Source organism: Hylobates moloch, unplaced genomic scaffold, assembly GCF_009828535.3.
Source record: "Hylobates moloch isolate HMO894 unplaced genomic scaffold, HMol_V3 SCAFFOLD_4, whole genome shotgun sequence".
Taxonomy (NCBI): Eukaryota; Metazoa; Chordata; class Mammalia; order Primates; family Hylobatidae; genus Hylobates; species Hylobates moloch.
Window position 1 is genome coordinate 31,069,967 of NW_026652279.1, and position 23,315 is coordinate 31,093,281.

The following is a 23,315-nucleotide window of genomic DNA, read 5'->3' on the forward strand; positions in this document are numbered from 1 at the left end:
ACCACAATTAGATATCATCTCCCACCAGTCAGAATGGCTGTTATTAAAAAGACAAAAAATAACAATGCTGGAGAGGCTGCAGAGAAAAGGGAAAACTTATATACTATTGGTGGCAATGTAAATTAGTTCAGCCACTGTGGGAAGCTGTTTGGAGATTTCTCAAAGAACTAAAAACAAAACTACCATGTGACTCAGCAATCCCATTACTGGGGTTATGCCCAAAGGAAAAGAAATTATTCTACAAAAAGGACACATCCACTTGCATGTTCATTGCAGCACTGTTCACAATAGCAAAGACATGGAATCAACCTAGGTGCCCATCAATGGTGGACTGGATAAAGAAAATTTGGTACGTATAGCCCGTGGAATACTATTCGGTCATAAAAGAGGATGAAATCATGTCCTTTGCAGCAATATGGTTGCAGTTGGAGGACATTCTCCCAAGTGAATTAACACAGGAACAGAAAACCAAATACTGCATGTTCTCATTATAAGTGGAAACTTAAACATTGGGTACTTAGGGACAGAAAGGTGGGAACAATAGACACTGGGGACTACTAGAGGAGGGAGGGAGATGGGGGCAAGGACTTAATGGAAAACCACCTATTGGGTAATAGGCTCACTACCTGGGTGACAGGATCATTCATATCCCTGAACCTCAGCATCACACAATATACTTATGTAACAAACCTGCATATCTATCCTCTGAATCTAAAAGTTAAAATTACTTAAAAAAAAACAAACAAACTAAGGGGAACCTGGTTTCCTAGTTCCAGATTCTTCTTCATTTTAATCCCCTGAGAATTTTCCATACTATTTTATAAACTCAGTTACGCATTTAAAATAAGGTTACTTTATACATGGCTTATAACATCTTTTTTTTTTTTTAGGAGCAACCCTATTAACTGAATGGCTTATAACGTATTTGTAACAGAAGGTCCTTCTGTGTCTCTAGTCTGTTATGTCAGCAGAAACACCACTACTGTACATTTAAGAGAAAAGCATCTTAGGTTTATGTTAGGCCACAGAGTCTCATGAGAAATACTGATTTTGTGATGTCCTGTGCTCCTTCTGTTATTATAATAAGCATTGTTTTATGCTGTGTTTCTAATTCAAAAATTGAATACTTTACTTTCTGTGCTTCATAGTATTAGGACTCGCTGTCCCCACTTTAACAAAAAAGATATTTGTATAAATTGAATTATTTATATCCAGGGTTTATAAAGCTAGTAGTTCCTAGAGTTCAGGAACCGAACTCAAGATATGTATCCTTCCTTCACAGAAAATTTGTTCCTGTCTCAAACTTCAGTTTTGATATCTTTCACAATCCCAAAGTCCTTTAGGTTGGAGTTTAACATGCACAAAGTAGATAAGCAGTTTTTCTAGACTATCCTTTTGTTGTTAATACCTTATATTTTATATCTTATATTATAATTTGCTTAATTATAATGAGAATCGAGATCATGGCCAATTATATATCGATTTGACATAATTTACTAATTGGTTAGTCTAATTTATGGTCATTATTGAAATATTCTTTGGGTGCCAGAAAAAATGTGCAATCTCTTTTGATGAGATACAATGTTATATATATTCATTCGTTCAAACTTTTAAATTATATCATTTCTGAAGTAACTAAAGAAAAAGTCTGAATAAATCAAGTCATTAAAGCAACTGAATCATTAGTAAAAATCCCTCTGAACCAAAAAATAGGATTGTAGGAATTTTTTTAATGTTGTAAATGTATAATCCCTAAATAATAATAAAATAAAAAAATTAATAAAATTAAAATAATTTTAAAATATGGAAAGATACTCAACTCATTTTATCAGACTGGAATAACCTTAAGACCAAAACAGAGTAAATAGAGCTAAATAAGAGAAAATTATATACCAATTGTATTGTGCACACTGATGGACTTTTCCTAAATAAATGTCAGAAAATAAAATTCAGCAATGATTTAACCATAAGACTACATAATAAAATATTATCTCAATAACGTGAGTTCAGTATCACAAAATCTGTCCAAGTAAATGACCATATTATTATATTAAAGGAAAAATATGATCATATCAATATATGCAGGAGAATATAATCTAGAAAGTTTGGTATTCATTCACAATAAAATACTTTAGCAATCCAAATGAGAAGACAGCTTCTTTAAATGGTCTACAAGCATATCTTTGGAAAACTTTTTTTTTGTTCTTTTTTTGAGACGGAGTCTTGCTCTGTCGCCCAGGCTGGAGTGCAGTGGCGCCATCTCGGCTCACTGCAAGCTCCACCTCCCGGGTTCACGCCATTGTCCTGCCTCAGCCTCCCGAGTAGCTGGGACTACAGGCGCACACCGCCACACCCAGCTATTTTTTTGTATTTTTAGTAGAGACGGGGTTTCACCGTGTTAGCCAGGATGGTCTCAATCTCCTGACCTTGTGATCCGCTGGCCTCGGCCTCCCAAAGTGCTGGGATTACAGGCGTGAGCCACCGTGCCCGGCCGGAAAACATTTTTAAAGATAAGGAAGTAGAAACATTCCTTTTAGCATCATTAGTACGTCCATGGTGGTGCTGATGTGAAATTCTGCTATTCAGTATTGTAAGGGATGCTTGAAAGGAAAAAAATTAAGTCTATTGGAAAGGAAAATCACCTTTTTCACATCATACGATTTTCAAAATGTAATATTCAACAGTATGCATGAGAGACCTGTAGAAATAAGGAGTTACTTCAGCAAGATGGCTATATATAGAATCCATATTCACTCAACAGTATTCTCATTCCCTAGCAAATACATAATAGTAAATGCAATTTTTAAAAAGAATACCATTCATAGTACATGGTACCTAGGACAAATATATATAAACTTAAATGGAAAACTTAATAAAAACACAAATGAAGGCCCAAATAAGAGTTATGCTATAGTCGTGGATAGGAAGACACAGAATCCCCTGAATAACTATTAGCCCCCAAATTAATAAACAATCAAAATTCAAAAGGATTACCATTAGAAATTTACAATCTGATCTTAAAATTAATATTAGAGAGCAAGCAGCCAGAATAACAATAAACATTGGAGACAGAAGAAGAAAAGAGAAGAGAAAGGAAGTAGGGAAGGGAGAGGATAAAAAGAAGAGGAGAAATAAAGGACAGAAAGCTTGGCTTGGTAGATATCAAGTATAATTTCAAGTTACAGTAAGTAAAACCATGTGGTGTTCATGTAGGTTTATACAATTAGACCAACGAATCAGAATGTCGAGAAACTAATCCACCCATATGTGTAAACTTAGTGTTGACAGAGGTGGCACTTTAAGTCAATTATCAAATATGGTGGGACAATTGGCTATCCACATGGAAAAACAAAAAAAGACTCCTGCTTTGCAAATGCCCCCAAAATATTCCAAGGGATCTCTGAAGTTTTATTTCTCTTTATTATCTTTTGAGAAATTGATGTTAAAGAATAATAATTATTATATTAAAAAGAACCCTACCAAAGCCACCACTTAGCTTATACAAAATGGAAGTTTATTGATGTATTTGAAGCCTCTGTGTATCTTTTTCTGAATGCATGGAACCAAAAATCTCCTAAATAAATCACGTGTTGTTATTTCTCTTTTCATTTTAAAGTTTTTGCTATATGTTATACAAATATATCTTAAGATTTTTGTTAATTTCACAGCTTATATATATATGGAATCATTCTGGATTCATTCCTGGAAAGTTGTTTTCTATACTAAGCCTTCTGTTTTGAGAATAATCCTTGTTGACATGTGAAGCTGTAGTTCATCAGCACTTCTTTTTTTTTTTTTTTTCTTGAGACGGAGTCTCGCTCTGTCGCCCAGGCTGGAGTGCAGTGGCGCAATCTCGGCTCACTGCAAGCTCCGCCTCCCGGGTTCACGCCATTCTCCTGCCTCAGCCTCTCTGAGTAGCTGGGACTACAGGCGCCCGCCACCACACCTGGCTAATTTTTTTTGTATTTTTTAGTAGAGACGAGATTTCACCGCGGTCTCGATCTCCTGACCTCGTGATCCGCCCGCCTCGGCCTCCCAAAGTGCTGGGATTACAAGCGTGAGCCACCGCGCCCGGCCATCAGCACTTATAGAATGACATTGCATGAATCAAACAAAATATCTTTACCCAATCTTTTAGGAACATGTAAACAAGGCTCCTTTGAATATTGTTTTAGATGTTTCCTGGTCATCAATAGATGCCAAACAGTTTATGGTCACACTAAAGGTGGGGTTACTTAGTCTGTGGAGCTAGCTGCAGGGTTCTTTTTGGGAGGTGGGAGGAAGGGAGATGAGTTTTGTTATTTTGGGGTTTTCAAGCATTGAAACCAAAGGCCAAATAATAGACAGCCTTTACATTTTAAAGTAAAATTCATTTTATTTGCAGCATACACTTGTATGGTAGACTGTAAACGACAGTTTTATGACATTTATATACAATATAATGGCTACATCTGCTATTTGTCCTTAAAATTAAAAAATCAAAGAAAAGTCCAACTTTGAATACGTGGCCAAGATAAAGACCATGAACTGGTCATTCCTAAAAATGCAACAGATAGGCTGCTAGATTATGTTGTTTGCACTTTTTTATGGGCATGTTAAAATCAGTATTTAAACTGAAGACGTTGTCATGTTTTATTAATTTAATGAATTTGAAAGTGACTGCTCTGTACATCATGACCTTAACAATGTTGATGCTGTAAGTGAAAGTTCACTGTCGTCTATATACTACATTTATGGGTGCTTCTAACTTAAAATTATGACTGCAGATTATCCCCTACAGCCTTAGTCCAGGGATGTGGCTCTATGCAGGTGCAGTATGCAGTTATGTGGAACCTTAACTGGGGAAAAAAAGATGTCTCTAATTACTGGTTTCAATAAACACGAATCCAGGCTGCTTACAATTTTTGGTGGCTTTCTTTACGGTAAATCATCCGACTGGAGATACATTAAATTGTCTGCGAATCGTATGGGGTATCTGATCATGTAACTAAAAATGTTTACCTCTCTCACTTGAAATTATCAGAAATTCTGGAAAGAATAACATTGTAAAGCCATATTTGGTTTTTATTTTACTTTTTGGAGACAGGAGTTGCCGAGGCTAGTCTTAAACTCCTGGCCTCAAATAGTTCTCCCGCCTTGGCCTCCTGAAGTGCTGGAGTTATAGGTGTGAGGACCACACACAGCCTGGCTTTTTGTTTTGTTGAGTTTCTTCACATTACAGCCATCATCGTGAGTGTGAAGGTGGTAGGTATCTGAGTGAGTAATGATGTTAAGGAGCCTCTTATGATGTGCTTACTGACCATTTATATATCTTTGGAGAAATGTCTATTCAAATTCTATGCTCATTTTTAAATTAGGTTATTTGCCTTCTGTGTTTTTTGTGTTTGTTTTTGAAACAGGGTCTCACTTTGTTGTCCAGGCTGGAGTGCAGTGGCATGGTCATGGCTTATTGTAGCCTTGGCCTCCCAGGCTCCCAAGTGTCTTCCTGCCTCGGCCTCCCAAAGTGTTGGGATTACAGACGTGAACCACCACGCCCAGCCTACTTGACTTTTTATCATTGGGTTGTAAGAGTTCTTTATGTATTCTAGGTGCTATACTATTAACAGATATAGCTGCGTCCTTCTGACATGCCCACATTCATCTTTGAGCATTTTCTTACTTTCTGGCACAAAAAGATGTTCCAGGCTCATCTTGCATTTCCCCTGCCTTTGACCTGGAATCAGCCATTTTTCCAAGGAGCCCTTTTAATGAGAGATTGGTTTTTGGAAACCAAGATCTGGACTATAGGCGTACTTAATTTTACTGAGTGCTGTAACTTGTAGGCCTTTTGAGTGGACATACCATATCTACTTTTTCACTTAACATTGCCTGTAAGTTGGTTTATATTAGTTCATGGAGATGTTTATTCTTGTTTATGGCTACATAGTACTCAATTGTGTAATGTACCGTGGTTATTCAACCAGTCTCCTGTAGATAGGCATTTAGGATGTTTGCAATCTTGTATTATTACATCTAATGCTGCAGTGAATAACCTTGTGCATATCTTGTTTTTTATTTGTGGAGATGTGGATTCAGGGTAAATTCTGAGCAGTGGGCTTACCTACTCGAAAGGTAAATGCGCATCTGTAGTTGTTGTTAGATAATTCTCAAAATCTCTTCCATAGAGGTCACACCAGTCTGCATGCCTGTCAGCACTTGCACAGATTATTAATTCATTGTTATATTTTGCTTAAAATTGAGTTAGGAAGTTTGGTGAATAAATGTTTTTGGGACTTTTTTTTAAAAAAAGATATTTCCTGGTCCTATGTGCCATATTTTCTCTATGGTCCATACCACAGAATTTGCTTGTTCCTAAATTATGCCTGTGTTTATTTACATTCATTTATGCTAAATTGTTTTCCAAATAGTTTTATAAATTTACCTCCCATACCAGCAATGTGTAAGAGTTTTCATCTTAGCCAACACTGTGATCAACATTTTTCATTTTCCCCAATTTGGTAAGTTTGAAATTGTAACTTGTTTTATTTTCTATTTTGTATTTCCTTGATGAATGATGAGGATAAATATATTTCCAAATGAATGTTAAACATTCTTGTTTCATTTTCTGTGAATAGTCTGTTCATGTCTTTTGCCCATTTTCCTATTGGGTTATCTGTAGTTTTATTATTAGGAGTCCATTAGATATTCTATATATTAATCTTTTGCCAATCATATGTGCTACAAATACCTTCTCTGGGTTTGCAACTGTTTTTTACCCTGTTTATGGTATCTTTTTCCAAGTTTTAAACTTTTTATTATAGAAAAACTTGAAATACACACAAAAACAGAAAGGATAGTATAATATTAGCTTTGCATTCATTACCCTGCTTCAAAAGTCATAAACTTACAGCCAATCTTCTTTTTTCTATACCTACGACTTCTCCATCTTATGTTGAAACAAATCCCATTAGTAATATAACTTCATTAACAAAAGTCAATGTATTTCTATCAAATGTAGTGATTTTCCTTTTTAAACATAATCACAGTGGCATTACCATAACTGAAAATTTAACAGTATTTGATATATTAAGTGTTCAATGTTCGCATTTTCCTGAGATAGAGATATATATATATATTCATTACAGTTTGTTTGAATCAGGTCCAAATATAGCACATACATCGCGATAGGTTGATATGTCTTTTGAAAGGGTGTCCATGCATCCCAAGTAGTCGGGGCAGTCTTGGTTGTCACCATTTCACTATGTTTCCCAGCACTATCCAACGTGACCTGAGTTATCTCTGCAGCACTAGGAGCTCACGGATTTAAATATATTTAATGTATTTCAGTATATCGCAATTATTATCCTTACTGATGATCAGACTGTCCTGTGTTTGGCAAATGGTAGTCTGTTCAATCTTTCCTGAGTTTTTTGACACGACCCTCATAGGTTTGATAGCATAGCATCCACACTTCCTAGTATAAGAAGTTCCAAGCTCATCGTGTACATGTGTCTCAGACTTGAAGAAGTCTTGGGACCATTTAATAAAAATGCTGGAGACCACAATCTGGGTGGTAATGAAATGCATTACTATTGGGTTTGGACTTATTTCTAGGCATTTTCCATGGAAAAACTAAAAAGTCTTATTTAAAAAAATACATCGAGTTTACACTGATAATCCAAACTCCAACTGTGAACTAAGGGATTTTACTACACTTTATCAATTTTACATCTTTATTCATTTCTCCCACACCAAAATCCCCGGTTCTCAAAGACAGCAACATCATTTCTCATTTGAGTTATCCCTCACAATAATCTTATCCATTAACAATATAACCTTGGGCTAGTTATTTCATGAAAAAGGCAAGGAATGAAATTTCTGCTTTTCTGGCTCCACTATGAAAATCTAAGAGCTGCTTTTAGCTGTAGCCAGCCTGTTCATGTGCAATTACTATGCCATTTTATACCAGACTTCAGATTTTAACTTCAAAATATTTTAGTAACCCATAATGTCTCAAAACTACAAGAAAGCAACCGTTATGTGAAAATGAGTCTCTGCTGGGCATGATGGCTTACACCTGTAATCCCAGTGTTTTGGGAGGCTGAGGCAGGAGAATTGCTTGAGGCCAGAAGTTTGAGACTAGCCTGGGCAACATAGTGAGACGCCATCTCTACAAAAAAAAAACTTAGCCAGTCATGATGGAGCACGCCTATAGTCCTAGCTACTTGGGAGGCTGAGATGGGAGAATCGTTTGAGCCCAGGAGTCCAGGGCTGCAGTGAGTTATGATTGTGCCACTGCACTCCAGCCTAGGCAACAGAGTGAGACCCTGTTTCTAAAATAAATACATAAGTTAAAATCTGTACAGTCCTAGAACTAAGGACTAGAGTGTAGTGTTCTATTAAGAAGCTTGGCTGATATGCTGCACTTGCCTATATCAGAAAAATACAAAACAGGCTGAGTATTCCAGCGCTTTGGTAGGCTAAGGCAGGAGGATCGCTTGAGCCCAGGAGGTTGAGCCTGCAGTGAGCCATGATTATGCCACTGCACTCCAACAGAGTGAAACTCTTAAACAAAACAAAACAAAACAGACATAAAACACTGTATTGGTAATTGCATTTTCAAGTCAGTGTTATTTTGAGCAGCGCTTTGTTTCAATTATTGCTGTTCTTTAAAAATTATCAACCTGCATTTATCTGAATCATTAACTCTTTGATCTGTTGGTGTTCTTACATTTAAAGATACACAGCAACTTAAATATGAATTATCCAAACCTCTTGTAGTAAAGCATAATCTCCACCCACTTCCAATTGCTTATACGGTGCCAATTCCTTATCACCAATTTGTTTTTCCACTGAAGAGTGGAAAAGGATGGAACCTTTTGCCTAACCCAAGTCGAGTTGGGCAGTTTGAGAATCTCTGCTGTAAGTTACCATGGCCGGAAGAACCTAGCCGTGAAAATCCAGCACCATTATGTAACACTCATCCATTCCTTTCTGCTTTCTAGTAAATGTTGACTTCCTGGCTAGATTGTAGCTTTATGGGCAGTACCATGAATGAATCACTCTATGTCCCTAGGGCTTGGAACTGTAGATTCCATGAATGCATCAAATAAATGGGGTACATGACATGGTCACAAAACAGTAACACCTTGTGACCAAAATTTTAACGAGAGAAATATGGTTTTTAAATGTGCAAAACTCTGTTAAAAGAAGTCATTAGGGTCTGTCGCACCTTCCATACTTGGCCAGCTCCAGGTTCTTAGCTCCTAATCAAGCAAGGTTTAAAAAAGCTCTGGGGCCGGGCGCGGTGGCTCACGCCTGTAATCCCAGCACTTTGGGAGGCCGAGGCGGGTGGATCACGAGGTGAGGAGATCGAGACCATCCTGGCTAACACGGTGAAACCGTCTCTACTACAAATACAAAAAATTAGCCGGGCGAGGTGCCGGGCGCCTGTAGTCCCAGCTACTCGGGAGGCTGAGGCAGGAGAACGGCCTGAACCCGGGGGGGGGGGGGGGGGGGGGGAGCCTCTCGTGTCACAAGAATGCGCCCTTGCCCACCAGCCTGGGCGACAGCGAGACTCTGTCTCAAAAAAAAAAAAAAAACTCTGGATATAGAAAGCAGTTCTCTACCTCCATATACCTCTGAACCACAAATCCTTGCATTTTAACCATGCCTTCAAGCTTTCAAGCTTTAACGTGGTGGTGCCTCATTCTCCAGTGTGGCAGGCAGCTTCCTGTTACTCATGTTCTTGTGTCCCTCTCCTTGAGTGTGGGCTGTGTCTCACTTCTAACAAATAGACTATGGTAGAGTTATGGAATGTCAGTTTTGAGATTAGGTGATGAAAAGGCTCTGGCATCCATCTTGCTCTCTCGCTTGCTCTGATGGAAGCCACCTCCCATGTTGTGAGCTGACCTTTTAAGGCAAAGGCCATGTGGCAAGGAACTGAAGGAGGTGTCTGGCCAACAGCCAGTAAGGCACTGAGGCCCTCAATCCACAACCCACAAGATTCAATCCACTGAACCCTCCCAGAAACCACTTTGAGCGACCTTGAAAGGCCTGTCACACCTTGAGATGACTACAAGTATCATAGCCTCATGAGACACTTGAGCCAGAGAACCCAGGTAAGCCATGCCCAGATTCCTTGTTTCAAGCTACTAAGTTTTAAGGTAATTTTTTACATAAATAACTTAACACATTTGAGACAAATGAGGCATTACTATGCCACAGCCTGAAAACTGTCCTAGCAGTTACCTTAGGCAAGTTAATCTGTTTTCAAACAGGAAGAGCCTTCCCCACCTCATAGACTAACTGCAATGTCTGTGTGAAGGCATCTGCTCACATACAAAAAAGTGAGCTTCCTTTGAACCCAACAGAGAAAATTTTAACAGACTCAAATTGGTTTACCAGTATCTTTCAAGAGGAATTGCAATTGATTTGTTCATAATCTATACTTTTTTATACAGAAAACATTTTTAACTAGTGAAAACAAAGGACACATTCAAAATCAGGTATAAATCATGTTTCCTTTTAATTGAATACTTAATTCACAACATTTCCTCTCTTGCTGCTACTCTGGTAATAATTAGGTCCCCACCTCTCAAGAACTTTGCACCTGACTAGACTGAGAGCCAGTGTGAACATGGGCCCCAAACCAGGGCTTACGGAATAACAAGGAACAGCCAAGCCAGCCTCTCCCTTCACTTAGAAAGGGATTATGAATGGGAGGGTCCAAATCTTCATCGTCCAAACACAGAAAACTAGGAGCTCAACACCAACATGGAAACCAAAATGTATCAGGAATGAAGTACGGTACCCCTTCACATACTCAAGGTCAAGATCGGTTTGCAGAAATTGTATCTGACCATCTGACCTCTGCTAGTAGATATGGCCCCACCCCAGCATTTTTAAGAGAAGATGTTTTTGTTTCTATTACTTGTATTATTTCTCCAAGGGGTATAAAATCTACCAAAAGGAATATAATGAATCAGAATAAATCAGCTCACTCACAAGAAACGTTCTTGGGTAATGGTTTTTAGTTGCTGAGCTTATTCAACACGTTATTTAAAAGTGGCAAAATTCAGGGCAATCTGAGAATTCAAAAGTGGTGGCCACAGGTTTAGGTAGGACACACATACATATAACTCCCATTTTTTGTCAGTGTATATGTCAAGAGGTCAAGACCCGTGATCATCAAAATAAGTTATTTTGTATATTACAGTGCACAGGACAACAGAGGGAAAGACACTTTCTTGGAAGGTGACAACAAGGCCTTTTGCAAAAGGTTCACTCCAAAAGGACTGGAGCCCAGTGCCTCGTGGCCTTCATTAACTTGACCCCTCCTCTTCTTTGGTTGCAGTGGCCTCAGTGGGAGCTGTTTCTTCTACTTGTTCTGCTGGCTTCTTCTCTCTTTCCTCTTCCTCATCCTCATCCTCTTGGGGATAGAGGTCTGGGTATTTCTGCATGCATTCTTGCATGGCCCGGAACTGGTCTACACAGTCTGACCCCTTGATCTCCTCCGTGCTGTAGTGGAAGCAGGAAAAGGCTGACTTGAACTGTTCTCCACAGGGGCCACTGGCCATTCCCCCAAGGCATGGGCAGTTCCAGTTAATGTTTCCATTTGGCAGTATCAATCCTAGAACAGGAAGATAGAGAGATGTTCTCTAAAGTTTCAGAAAATACAAAACTAGTCCAGTCCTCACAGGCTACTCAGGTGGTGCAGAACAGGAACTATTGTTGCCTATGGACCCACACCTTGATTTGGATTAGGTTTAAAGCCTAGCACATATTCCAGCATTCCTTGGCCCACCTGGGAGAGAAGCCACCAATGACATATTTCTCCATGTGTGACACTAATTTATTCTAAGCCACCTCCCAGTGCTCTGAGGCTGTGCTCCAAGAATTAAATACCGGGACCCATTTAGTCCAAAGAAGAAGAGATCACTTGGATGGTTAGTGAAGAGCTTTTTGAAAGCCCAAACACTTTAAGGAACTGAGGTATTGATCTCCTCTTTCTAAACCCCCTCCCCATATGGATGATCAGGACCACCCTACCCCCATACTCCCTGCCCCCGAGCCCCTCTTGCCCTGAAGCTGTTCTCAGAAGCTCAGCATAGCCTGGGGAATGGTGAAAAGGAGGAGGTTGCTCCTTATGTATTGACGAGGAAAGATGTCCAAGACATGCTGCACAATGAGAAGCTGGTGGCATACCATTAGTGATAGTACATTCTTGTAAAAATCAACCAAACCTGTTAAACTGCACATTTGTGTTGGGGAGGAAGCAAGGTTATAGATGGGTTTTCATTTTCACTATATTAATAGGCCTCTTTCTTTTGACTTTTATACCTTATCACTGAACTTTATTCACATCTAAATAGTATTTCTTGGTTTTCCAAAATGCTCTCAAAATGATGGCTTCATTTTCAGCTTTGTGACAGACATATGATTCATATAGAAGTTTCTTACATGATTCTTATTAAGAGACTGAAAGTACTTTCTAAGAGAGCCTCTAAAAGGTCCTATGACATTACACGATTCTTTACTCCAGGGCAGTACCCAAGCCTGATACTCTGCACTAACGTCCAAAGTCCTAGGCGAAACCCCGCCTGCCTCTCAATTCCAGCTTGGGAAGCTTCACTGATCAATGGATCTGCTGTAGCTATTCCTGTTCCTTACTTGTAAAATGGGGATAGCAAGGACGATGCCAACTAGTGCTGTCCCCTTAGCAGGCAGCAGACCCCCAGGACCATCAGCAGTTGCAGATCAAGTTCTCCTGCATTAAGCTATGCTTGGTAACTCACATAAGCCTTCTGACAACCTTCTGCAGTGGGTGCTACTAACCCCAGTTTACTCATGCAGTCTCTGGGGTTCATGGTCCAAGTGAGGACTGCAGACTGCGCTGACAAGATTCCCAGAGTCCATGCCCCTTCCCCTACATCTCACCACTTCTTGACAGGGACCTCAGTGCTGGAAAAACATTTGCAAATGCTGCTTCCTGGAGCTTCAAATCTGCTCACAAACCTGCACAACCAGTTTCCAAAAGAGGTAATACTGACATTTAAAAATTACAACCCAGTGCAAACTGACCAGGTGGTTGATTAAAAAGAACAAAAAAATTATAACCTAGGTCTCCAGGAGTCCTTGTTTCATTATTTCTTAGGGGCAGGTGAGGTGGAATGAGATACCTCCTCACAAAGCACATGGTGCCAATTTGCATTTCAGGGACACAATATAAATCCACAGAGAGGGTACCTTTGGCATGTTACATAAAGCTCAGATGCAGTGTGTTGTCAAACATGCAGTCTAAGGCCTGAAGTTCCAGTCTCTGGCTCAGTCAGTCTCCGCCCTCCGCCTGGGCCCCCAGTTTTCTCATTGGATCAGATGATCTTTAAGGCCCTCTTGATGTTTTGATTCTAGGAAAATTAATTCTGCCACCTTTTTTTCTTGGTACTCTTAGCTATTCCAAGCACCATCTCAGCTGCAGAGCTGGGTGCTGGAAGGCAGGTAGATGGCATAAAATGGTGGCTTACTTGGTCCACTTAGTAATTTTGCAGTTTAAGAGCTGGAAACTTGGGTCCCAGAGTTCTTTGTGTTTTATAGGCTTCTTTGTACAAAGTATTCACTGTAAGGGGCTGTAAAGCCAAATGCATCATACAGGATACCTACAATCCAAGCAGATATATTGCAAGTGACAGAAGCAGGTAAAAAAACAACAGGGACAGTAAAGAATGGTGGGATCTGGAGGGGGCAGCCCAGTCTAAAGGCAGATACATTCTGTTTTTAATAACACTGTGAGGCAAACAAAACAAGGCCCGATTTGTCCTGCAGGCCTCCACAGTCTTGATCAATTAATGAAGTGTGCTTAATATGGATCTAAAGATAAGCAAGGTACTAGAATTGACATGTAAGCCCTGATCAAGATTACCCTTGCAGCTGTCTTTCTCAGAATGCTAACACTTTGTATAATGTCTGCATTTCCCACTGCTCCCACTGGGTACTGGATATGTATTTTACGCTTTAACCCCTAGGAGCAGTCAGGGCAACAAGTGAAGGGTCCTACAGAAGGAATATACACATCAGTTAGCATTTGAGAAATTCCAGTCAGGAGCCCATATTCTCGAGGCGGCTGCTTCAAGCTCTTCAATTACCAATTAGCACCAGAAGGTTAGTTGTCATCATGGACATCAGAAGTGGCTTTTGATTTGGTGAACTGAGTACTGTACAATACGTAGGTTGTTCATGGACACTGCACACACACATCCACCTCACACAGGCTACAGTAGTATCTAGTGAGTTTAGCAGCCCAAATCCTTTGGAACAATGTCCTAGGCCTAAGCAGCCACTGTTGTATTCAGCCATTAACCAAGGAGTGTGCAACAGCTCTGACTAGGTTAGTTGAATCCCGCTGCTGGAAAGCTGTCTGTCGCAAGTGACCTTTTCATGTAAGGTGCTTGCTGGAGCAGTTAGAGACAGCAGGGACTTCACCAACCTTACAGAACAAGGTGCGTGACTGTCTACTTGCTAATAAAGTTGGTAGATATGGCAGAATTCAGTCTGGCAACTTGTCTGAGCAAAAGCCCTGTCACCTTAACCTACCTATAACTGCTCAAATCTACTAACACCTTCTCCCAAAACTTAACTGTTGTGCCAGGGAAGTACATCAGAACAAGGCTGGAAAGCACAGTCCCTCAAACCTCTGAGGAATATAAACCACTGCCCTCAGAGACAGTCTATGGCTGAGAATAGATACCTGAAAACTCGGCCTTGGCTAGGAAAACATGGGAAAGGAATTAAGAACACTGAGCTTCCCCCCAGTGCCCTGATGTGGGTCCCTGGGAGGCCACATGTCACTTACCATGCTCCTCGTATGGATCATTGGGGTCATCAGCCACCAATTCTGCACTGCTTGGAGTTTCATGATCTTCTTTGGTCACAAATATGATTCGATCCTTCCCTAGTGTTTGGAGAACAGAGGAAAAAATGTTTCATTCAAGAGCAGTGAATCAGCTTTAAACCCAAAGCAGCCGCCACCCAAGTTTGAACTACAAACCAAGTTTGAAGACTGTCCCATATGCCATCCCTATGTGAGGTGAGCATCAAACTGCTCTCATATGCTAGGGGTAGGAAACAAAAGGGGATGGATAAGCGGCAGGGCAGAAAAAAAAGCACTGAAGAAAAAGAGTGTCCTAGGGGTTTACCCACAGGGTTCAGAATGCATAAAAAGTTGGAGGAAGACTGAGCACATTGGCAAATTGAGTGTGCAGTGATGTGGGTCCTCAGCCTACAGATCACTGCAGCCCACACAGCTGTTGTGGCCACAGGCCCCTGCCTCTGAAAGGCTGAGGACACAGGTGGTCTGAGAGTGCCCACAGCCAGCACCCCCACTAGGCCTCTGGGCTCCTAACCTTGGCCGGAAGAAGGAAGGGTCATGAAGGTGAGGAACACTGCTGCCATTCCACTCCCCACAGTCCAAGAGGCCTGGGGACCATTTCCCAACAAGTATAATAACTGGAGGGGTGCAGTGGGAGGAGCGGTTCTCAGATCTTTTTAACTGTGACCATCTGCAGTTTATTTTTTTAGGACAAACCCAACAGTGGTTAGAGTCAGGATTGTGGTCCTGTGAGGACCAGCATGGGAAAGCCAGCAGGCCTAAAGTACAGAGCACCTTGTTCACAACCAGAGCCCTCCCCTGGGGCCTGGCTGCCAGAATGTCTGGGGGCTCCAGGAAAACAGACCAGTGAGAGTCAAATGCATTTTATATTAGGAGCTTCTCCTTATTGGAGGCTGGGTGAGCACAGAAAAGCACATCAGTCCTGGCCAAACCAGGGTGGGTGCATTAACTGCCTTACAGTGACCCCCCTATGAAGTATTATCACCCTCAGCCCCCATCGAGTACAGCAGAAAACCAAGGCTGAGTTAAGCAGAAGGCAGGTCCTTACAGCCCTCTCTGCTACACCTTGTAGCTGTCAACACTTTACCTCACCTTCCTAAAAACTTTGGCCATCAGCTAACCACACCACAGGTATGCGTCAGATATTACCACTGTGGGCAAGGAGCACCTTGTCCTCAGTAACCCATGGTGCATGGTGGGTCATCAGTTTCTCCAGCTGTCCCCGGAGAACAGACAGAGCCAGTCCATCTCTTGGTCCTCCATGTGAGCTCATTTCTCCATCCTATCGCCACCCTGAGAGGGAGGTAGCAGCATCCCCTTTTAATGGTGGTGAGCCTGAGGCTCTGAGTAGTAACTTGCTGGGCCACACAGGACAGGATTCTCTGAAGTCTACACTGTTGGAGATCCTTTCTACACACCCATACTGCCCCGCACCAACATTTGCACAAGAATAATGACAGCTGACACTGAGCACTTAGCATGACTGGGCACTGCCTGAGAGCTTGTGCACCTTGGGCAATGAATAAATACAATAAATTCCGACCCAACCTCTGCCCCAAAAAGCTTAGAATCAAGTGAAATGTTTGCCAAGTAAACAAACAAGATCTTTCTTGTACTTTCCTGGTGAAGGTGAATGACAAGTTCTACAGACCAACTGACCATGCATTCTGATCCTAGATCTGGGGTACTGGGACCCTCATCTGGAAGGGGATAGGAGGTGCCAAGCATTTAAGAAGACTTCTTCAGGTATGGCCAAAAGTGCCTGGCAGACAGCCACAGTGCATGGCTCTGAGTGAGTGGCTATTGTGGGCGCAGAGGCCTAACCTGCAGAAACGTAGCTCTGTGAAAGCTGCAGGCATCTCTGATTACTTTATACTTTTTGTTTATATTTAGACAAGTTCAGTCACAGGTATGCTGAGGGGAAAGCAAGGAAAAAGGTTTGGGCCCATGCTTGGGCTGAAGTAATTAAGGAAGAGGCTTCTGGAAGGCAGGGGGCGGTGACAACAAAAACCGAGCAACATCTCCAGTGAGAAGGACAGTTCAGGGGACAGAGGGAGGGCACTTCGGTGCCTTACGCCATGCCCACACTGCACAGGGTCTCTTACACTAGGACAGAGTAACAACAAAAAACCCTCAGCACACACAGGGCCAGGACCCCCAACCCACTGGAGGCTTCTGCTCCCAGAGCTGGTCTCCGCCTCAACACCTTGCATGTCATCCAACAGAAGACTGTTTTTCCCCTGTGGCTGACTTGGGAAAGCTTTTGGACCAGGCAGCCAGGGCTTGTTAAAGTACCTAGCAACCTTGGTAATTCTGGCCAGTTTCCAAAATACTCAAAAGCAATCTGTAAAAATGTTGAACGCTAAGCAGAATGAGCTGATGCAAATTTCGCAACTCAGCTCTGGCAGTTTTGTTTACCGAGATGGCAGCTCAGCGCAGCCCAATAGTGAGGCCCAGTCACAGGCACAGAAAGCAAAGGGTCCAAACGTGGTAAAGTATGAGGCCCTCCTGGGGTTTGCCATACATAGAGAGACCAGGCCTCACCCAAGAAAAGCAGAATCGAGCTCTCTGCCACGTCCGTGTAGCTCACAGGCTTCACAGGTGACTGTGATACACAGCCAGGTTAGGAAACACCAGCCTAGCACAATCCCACTGAGAATTCCAGGTCCCTCCCACTGGGCCAAGTCCTCACACGTGCCTTCCTGAACATTTTCCCTTGCAGCACAGTTCACAATGAACCGAAGGTAGAACAGTAACAGCTGTATCTTTTACACATTTTTGTCCCATGCAATGTGTTTTATTACATCTGTGAGTTCACTGGTGGGTATTACTTTATCTCCATTTTACAGAGACCACAGGATCTGAGAAACAGACCAAAAGACATGCAGTAAATGAAGGCATAACAGGAACAGGAACTCTGGTCTGAAAGTTTGTGTCCCCTGCAAACTGTCCCCTGCAAACTGTCCATTGCATGCCTGTCCTGAAGGGCCTTTGCTTTCTGGAATGTTTAAAAGTCAATTCAAGGACTGATGCAAGGACAAGGCTTACCTATTCCTAACAGACCTAACTGTGAAAGAAAGAACTGGTCAGACTAGTCATAAGATGCCAACTAGTGGGACAATCAGCTAGACCAGTAGTTCTCTTGACATTTCTCAGCAATTTCTCCAGAGAAATAAAATTTAAAAGTGCTTATATTTTTATTTCTAAGATAAGCTTTAAAAGCAGCTGAATATGCATGTTCTGAAGGAGGTGGAAAACTACCTGAAACCCTCTGGCACACAGTGGCTTCAATATCACAGACAGTCTGAGAACTGGAGTTCAAATCTGGGCTTAAGCACTTCCCACTGTGTGAGCTCAGGTACCATCTGGGCCTCAGAAACCAGGCCTTACCACCAGCTCCACCTACCTACCTCACGTGGTTGGGGAGGTGAAATGAGTTTCTGCTGTCAGCTGGAATCCCACTCGACAGTAATTTTTAAAGGGTATCAAGGATAGCATGGCCAAGAAAAGAGACAATCACAGGCTCAGAGATGTCAATAATGTTTTGGAAATGGGAGAGCTGATGGTCGAGTGCTCTCTGACTTAACCAGTGAAGAAAGCTGAACTCAAAGTGCACAAGGAGGAGGTCACCCAGAATCAACTCAGTCCCCACCCCAGAACCTTGGTCGGAGTGGGGAACTGGAGGCCCGAGGGGTTACTCTGCCAGCAGGACTTCAGGGTGGGGCTGAGAACAGAACTGAATGAGCAGTCAGATACCAAGACAACTTCCACCCCCAGCTGTTTAGTTTTACTCTCGGTAGAGCCACCCCAATCCATCTCTCACATCTCCATCAGCAAATTAGAATGGCTCCATCTTCAAATACATCCAGAAAGAGCTGCACCTCTTCGACCCCATCTCCCACCATCACTCCCTCCACTCCAGCCACGCTGGCCTCTGCTTTTACTTGAACATGCTGAGCACATGCCTACCTCTGGCCTTTGCACAGGGTGTTCTGTCTTCCAGGAGCACCTTCCCTTCCCTCAGGTACCCTCACAGCGATTTCTCCCTGCTTTCACCTCCTGCTCAGATGCCACCGTCTCTGACCACTGCCCATCTCCCTTATCCTGCTTTATCTTTCTCCAAAGTGCTTTTCCTCACCCAACATACTATGTGTGTTTACCACCTGATGCCCCCACGGGAATGTCAGCTCCTCAGAGGCAGCGATTTCTGTCTATTCTGTTCATTGCAGTATTCTGAGAGCCCAGAACAGTGCCAAGGACAAAGTGGGTGTTCAATATTTGTGGGAAAAAATGGAGAAGCAACTCTGGATTAGGGCATGAAGACTGCAGCGTAAGAATTAAAGAGGAGAGAAACACGAAGGGTGGCTTTTCAGTCAACAGGGACAGGTTTATTTTAAACAAACCTGAGAGGGGCTGCTGGCCGAGTTAGGTCAGAGCCACACTCTCTTACAGACTAAGAGTTTTTAAGGATTCAGGGTGGGAGAGTTTATCAGAGGCTTGGACTGCTTCTGTGTCTCTTTGTTGTGTTTATCTGGAAGGCAGAGTTGTGTGTCTGTTTCCATACATCTTTCTGCAGCTGCAGGCATATCCCCCAAGTCTGCTTTTAGCTTCCCTACCTTAGTGCACCTGAAGGGAAAGGAATGTGCTTATTAAGGCCCACTGTTTTACTGTGGCCCATTGTATGAGGGTGAAGTTTGGCAGTCACCCAAGAGACTTTCCCCCCACCTCCCTCTGTGTCCCAGCTGTTTTATCTGTGTTTTACTGTCTGCTCTTTCTGGCTGCTTGTAGTTAGAAGAGAAGTGACTTCCTTGAAATGCATAAGGCTAGAAAGGGAGCTGGAACTTAAAGTGCCAGTGTTTGTCCGAGATGACGCTACTCCTGCTCTGTCACCTAGTCCCAGCAGAAAGCAGGAAGACAGAATGGTTATCACCATTAAGTGAGTGAGACCAAATAAATCCCTTGGATGAGTAGTTTGATTTCCCCCATGAAAGGGCAGGATCTTTACACGCCAGAATCTCTCAGCGCATCCACCCCAGAAGGAATGCCCCTGTGTCCTGCAGAGGAAGCAGTTTCTTGTCTCCCATGGATGCTGACTCCCCAGAGTCATGTTTGAGAATGGCGACCTGCACTAAGGACTTACCTTCTTTTGTTTTTGGCTAAGTTGATTCAATACACCTATGATACAATTCCAACCACTACTTTCTGAAGCTCAACCCAAGAAAGAGATCTAAAGTCAGAGGGAGTGGTGCCTGTGGTGTATTTTGAGTGAGGTAAGGGGTTTCTAAGAGTTTGATAAGTCTGACTGCTAAGGACATTCATGTTTAGAATCTAACCCCTTTGAAAGATACAACTTTCAGAATCAAGTGTCTGTGAAGAATACGCAAATAGCTTTCAGACACAGTGTAAGAAGAATGCAAGTGTTAGAAGTTTAGCTCAACAAACCTTCCTTAGCTCCAGCTCTGTGGTAGTACCTGGTGGTCACAGATGAATACGACACAGGCATCCAGTGGAGAAGACGGAAGGGGAGGGATCCTACCTTTGTCCCTGACAAAGAGCTTCAGGAAGGGAAGGAGGGGAATAGACATTCCAGAAGGAACCATCCTGGGCAAAGCCTGGAGGGCAAAAGGAGGGTTTTAAATAGTGTTTGCTCACACATGTTGAGGATTGCAAAAGGTTTTCTTAAGAAAGTGGCATTTAAAAGGATGTCTGAAGCCTCAGGAAGCCTCCTCAGACCCCATACAGCCTTTCACTAAATGATCATAGCATGCTGGGCTTTCCCTTCATGTCACTTACGACAGTCTGTAATCATGCATTCGTCTGGTGATGTTTTAATGGCAATCTCTTCCACCATGCCAGGAGGACAGAGATGTGTCACCTTGCTCACCACTATATGCCCAATGGCTGGCACATCACATGTGCTCTATAAATGTTGACTAAACAGGAGTGGGCAGGCTCTGCATTAGGAAGAGGAAACTAAGAAAGAAACACTGTGGTGCTGACATGGGAGAAGTGTGGCTAGCCCAAGGCCGGGGAGCGAGGCTGAGAGCCCTTGAGTGCCAAACCAAGGAGTTTAACCTGAAGGCTAGGTAGCAGGTGGACCCCTGAGATAAACTTGCACAGGCAAGTGATTCACTCAGGACAGAGGGCAGGTAAACACATGATTCAATAAACATTTGGGCACCCACTGTACATCAGGCCCTGTGCTAGATGCTGGGGATTCCACAGCCCATCTGATGTTCTCAGCTTAGTGAGAGAAGACAGGCAGGAAGTAAGATGGCAAAAAATAAAAAAGGTCATTTCAGAGACTTCAGGATGTGAAAGACACAAAGGGTCAGGAGGTGATATTGGGGCTAAATTTTAAAGGATGAGGAGTCAACCATGGAAGAGCTGAAGGTAGGATATACCAAATCAAGGGAACAGCCAAGAAGCTAGAGGCTGGGCAGCAAAAGGGTGGGAAGAGACCAGGGTGGAAAGGCAGACAGGGCCAGATCACATAAGCTCTGATACAGTAAGAAGTTTGGGATCATTTTTTTAAAATCCTATGGGAAGCATAAAGGATCAGTGGGGGGGGGGGGAAAGTCAGGGACTTCTTAAGAGGACAATGGTATGGATAAGATAAATACTAAGAAGGCCTGTGAGTGCTTTCAATTCTCACTCATCTCCAAACTGACAGATCTTTGAACCAGAAAAAGATAGAGCTCCATGTTTTGGAGGCAGATGGACCTAGCCTCCGCTTTCCAGAGAAAACTGCCTCCTGTAAATCCTCAAAGAGAAGGAGGGTCTTGTTTATCAGTACAGCCTCATTATACCCAAAGGCTCAAAAATTATTTGCTAAATGAAGTAAATTAGAGAAAGACTCGAAATTAAAAACAAGAGTGGTGAGGGCAGAAGACTTTTGCTTATGGCACACATTAAGTAGTAATCAGCGGAAATATAATAGTACTCATTAAAGAGTGAGTCTTATGGCTTTACGACCCAGAGGAGGAGAGGTTCTAGAAGCAGACAGGGCTACCAGGGAAAAGGCTCAGCATTTTAGGCTGAGCTATTCTCCTAACTGGATGTGTAACTACAGGTAGGCCACCTCCTTCTCTGGGCTTCAGATTGCTTGAATTAACTGACGGAGCTGGAGTATTCACCAAAGAATTTCTGGGGGACTTCCAACTCTCTCTGTAGTTTTATAACCATCCATCCCCCTTCTCTGGCGCAGAGAAGGTGCTTCATGAATATTTGCTCTATCAGTGAAACCCAACATCTCATTTTACAACACTGGATACCGGGGCCTGGAGGGGTTAGGTGGGAGCTCAGGGCCAAGGGGCCAGTTTGTGGCAGTGTGTGGGGAGGCCCTCCGACCTGTGGCTCGGGTACTTCTGAGCTCTTGGGTAGAGTAACATCAAGGAAGCAATAGGTGGTCGGAGCTCAACTTTGGGGTGGGAGGTAGGCAGGGTTTTCCCTGCAATCCACTGGGCACTAGATTGGATAAGGCTGTTCTGGGGTCACAATGCCCAGGCTCAAACCCCAGCTCCACGATTTGCTGGCTGAGTGGCTTTAGCCAAGTCTCCTGTGTCTAACTTCACTCTTCAGTAAAATGTGACCAACAACAGAGCCTGACTTACAAAGATCGCAGAGAGATCTATGAGACAAGCCAGGCAAGCTTCCTTGAACAGTTCCTGACAGGTAGCAGGGGGCTCAAAAACATTCCCGTTAGTGGAACTCCTAGCACTCCAGCACAGCACACGCTACCCCGAGTGGCAACTTTTCGGGACGCGCCTTTTAAAGGCGCGTGCAAAATGGAAACACGTGGGGTATGGCAGGAGCGGTAGTAATAATTAACCACCATACATTCCCAGTTTCGAGGCACACGCAACGTGCTCGGCACTTCCCGTGCCCCAACCGGACCTAGTTTACGACTTCTACGCACAGGCCCCTCTGAGGTCAGGGTTCGGGCTTCACTGTGACCTTGGACCAGCCCCCTTCCCCCCAGAGCTTCGGTTTTCTCATCCGCAAAACAGGCGTAGCGACCCCCAGCCGGCCCGCCTCCGACTGTTCCAGGGTGGGCACCTGGGCCGCGCCTCCGGTGGCCCGCGCCCGGCGGGGTCGCGGGGCGCCGGGGCTCGAGTGTCTCCCGCAGGCCCTCGTAGGCCGGTCTCCATGGCAGCCCGCCCTCCCTACCTTCCTGCCGGCAATAAGACATGGCTGCAGCCCGTCCCTGAGACCTTGCAGAAGCGGCGGTGGCGGCAGCTGCACCTTTACGCCGTGACCTCCCTCTCCTCTGGCAGGGCGGGCCCCTCCGAAGCCCGCGCGGACCCGCCCCCTCCCAGGCCTGCCCGCCGCGCGCCTGCCTCGGCGCCCTCGCAACCGCGGCCAGGCCCACCTCGGCCGGAAACTACATTTCCCAGCAGGTCGCGCGCCCCTCGACAGCTCTCCAGGCAGTAGAAACTACATTTCCCCG

The 23,315-nt window shown here is 43.4% G+C and overlaps 1 protein-coding gene across 2 annotated transcripts; it reads right to left on the minus strand.

Annotated features, from left to right (window-relative positions):
• Positions 1-10,483: 10,483 nt before the first annotated feature.
• On the minus strand, positions 10,484-23,251 carry CHCHD4 (coiled-coil-helix-coiled-coil-helix domain containing 4). 2 transcript variants are annotated; one of them, XM_058437302.1, is made up of 4 exons: positions 23,036-23,223; positions 20,309-20,478; positions 14,831-14,929; positions 10,484-11,611 (listed from the first exon to the last, which is right to left on the minus strand). In XM_058437302.1, the coding sequence occupies exons 2-4, from the start codon at positions 20,367-20,369 to the stop codon at positions 11,304-11,306; spliced, it is 468 nt and encodes a 155-aa protein (XP_058293285.1). In that variant the 5' UTR covers positions 20,370-20,478; positions 23,036-23,223; the 3' UTR covers positions 10,484-11,303. The 2 variants fall into 2 exon arrangements, with proteins under 2 accessions (XP_058293285.1, XP_032005676.1); XM_032149785.2 differs by lacking the exon at positions 20,309-20,478 and having other exon boundaries at positions 23,036-23,251.
• Between the last annotated feature and the right edge of the window lie 64 nt (positions 23,252-23,315).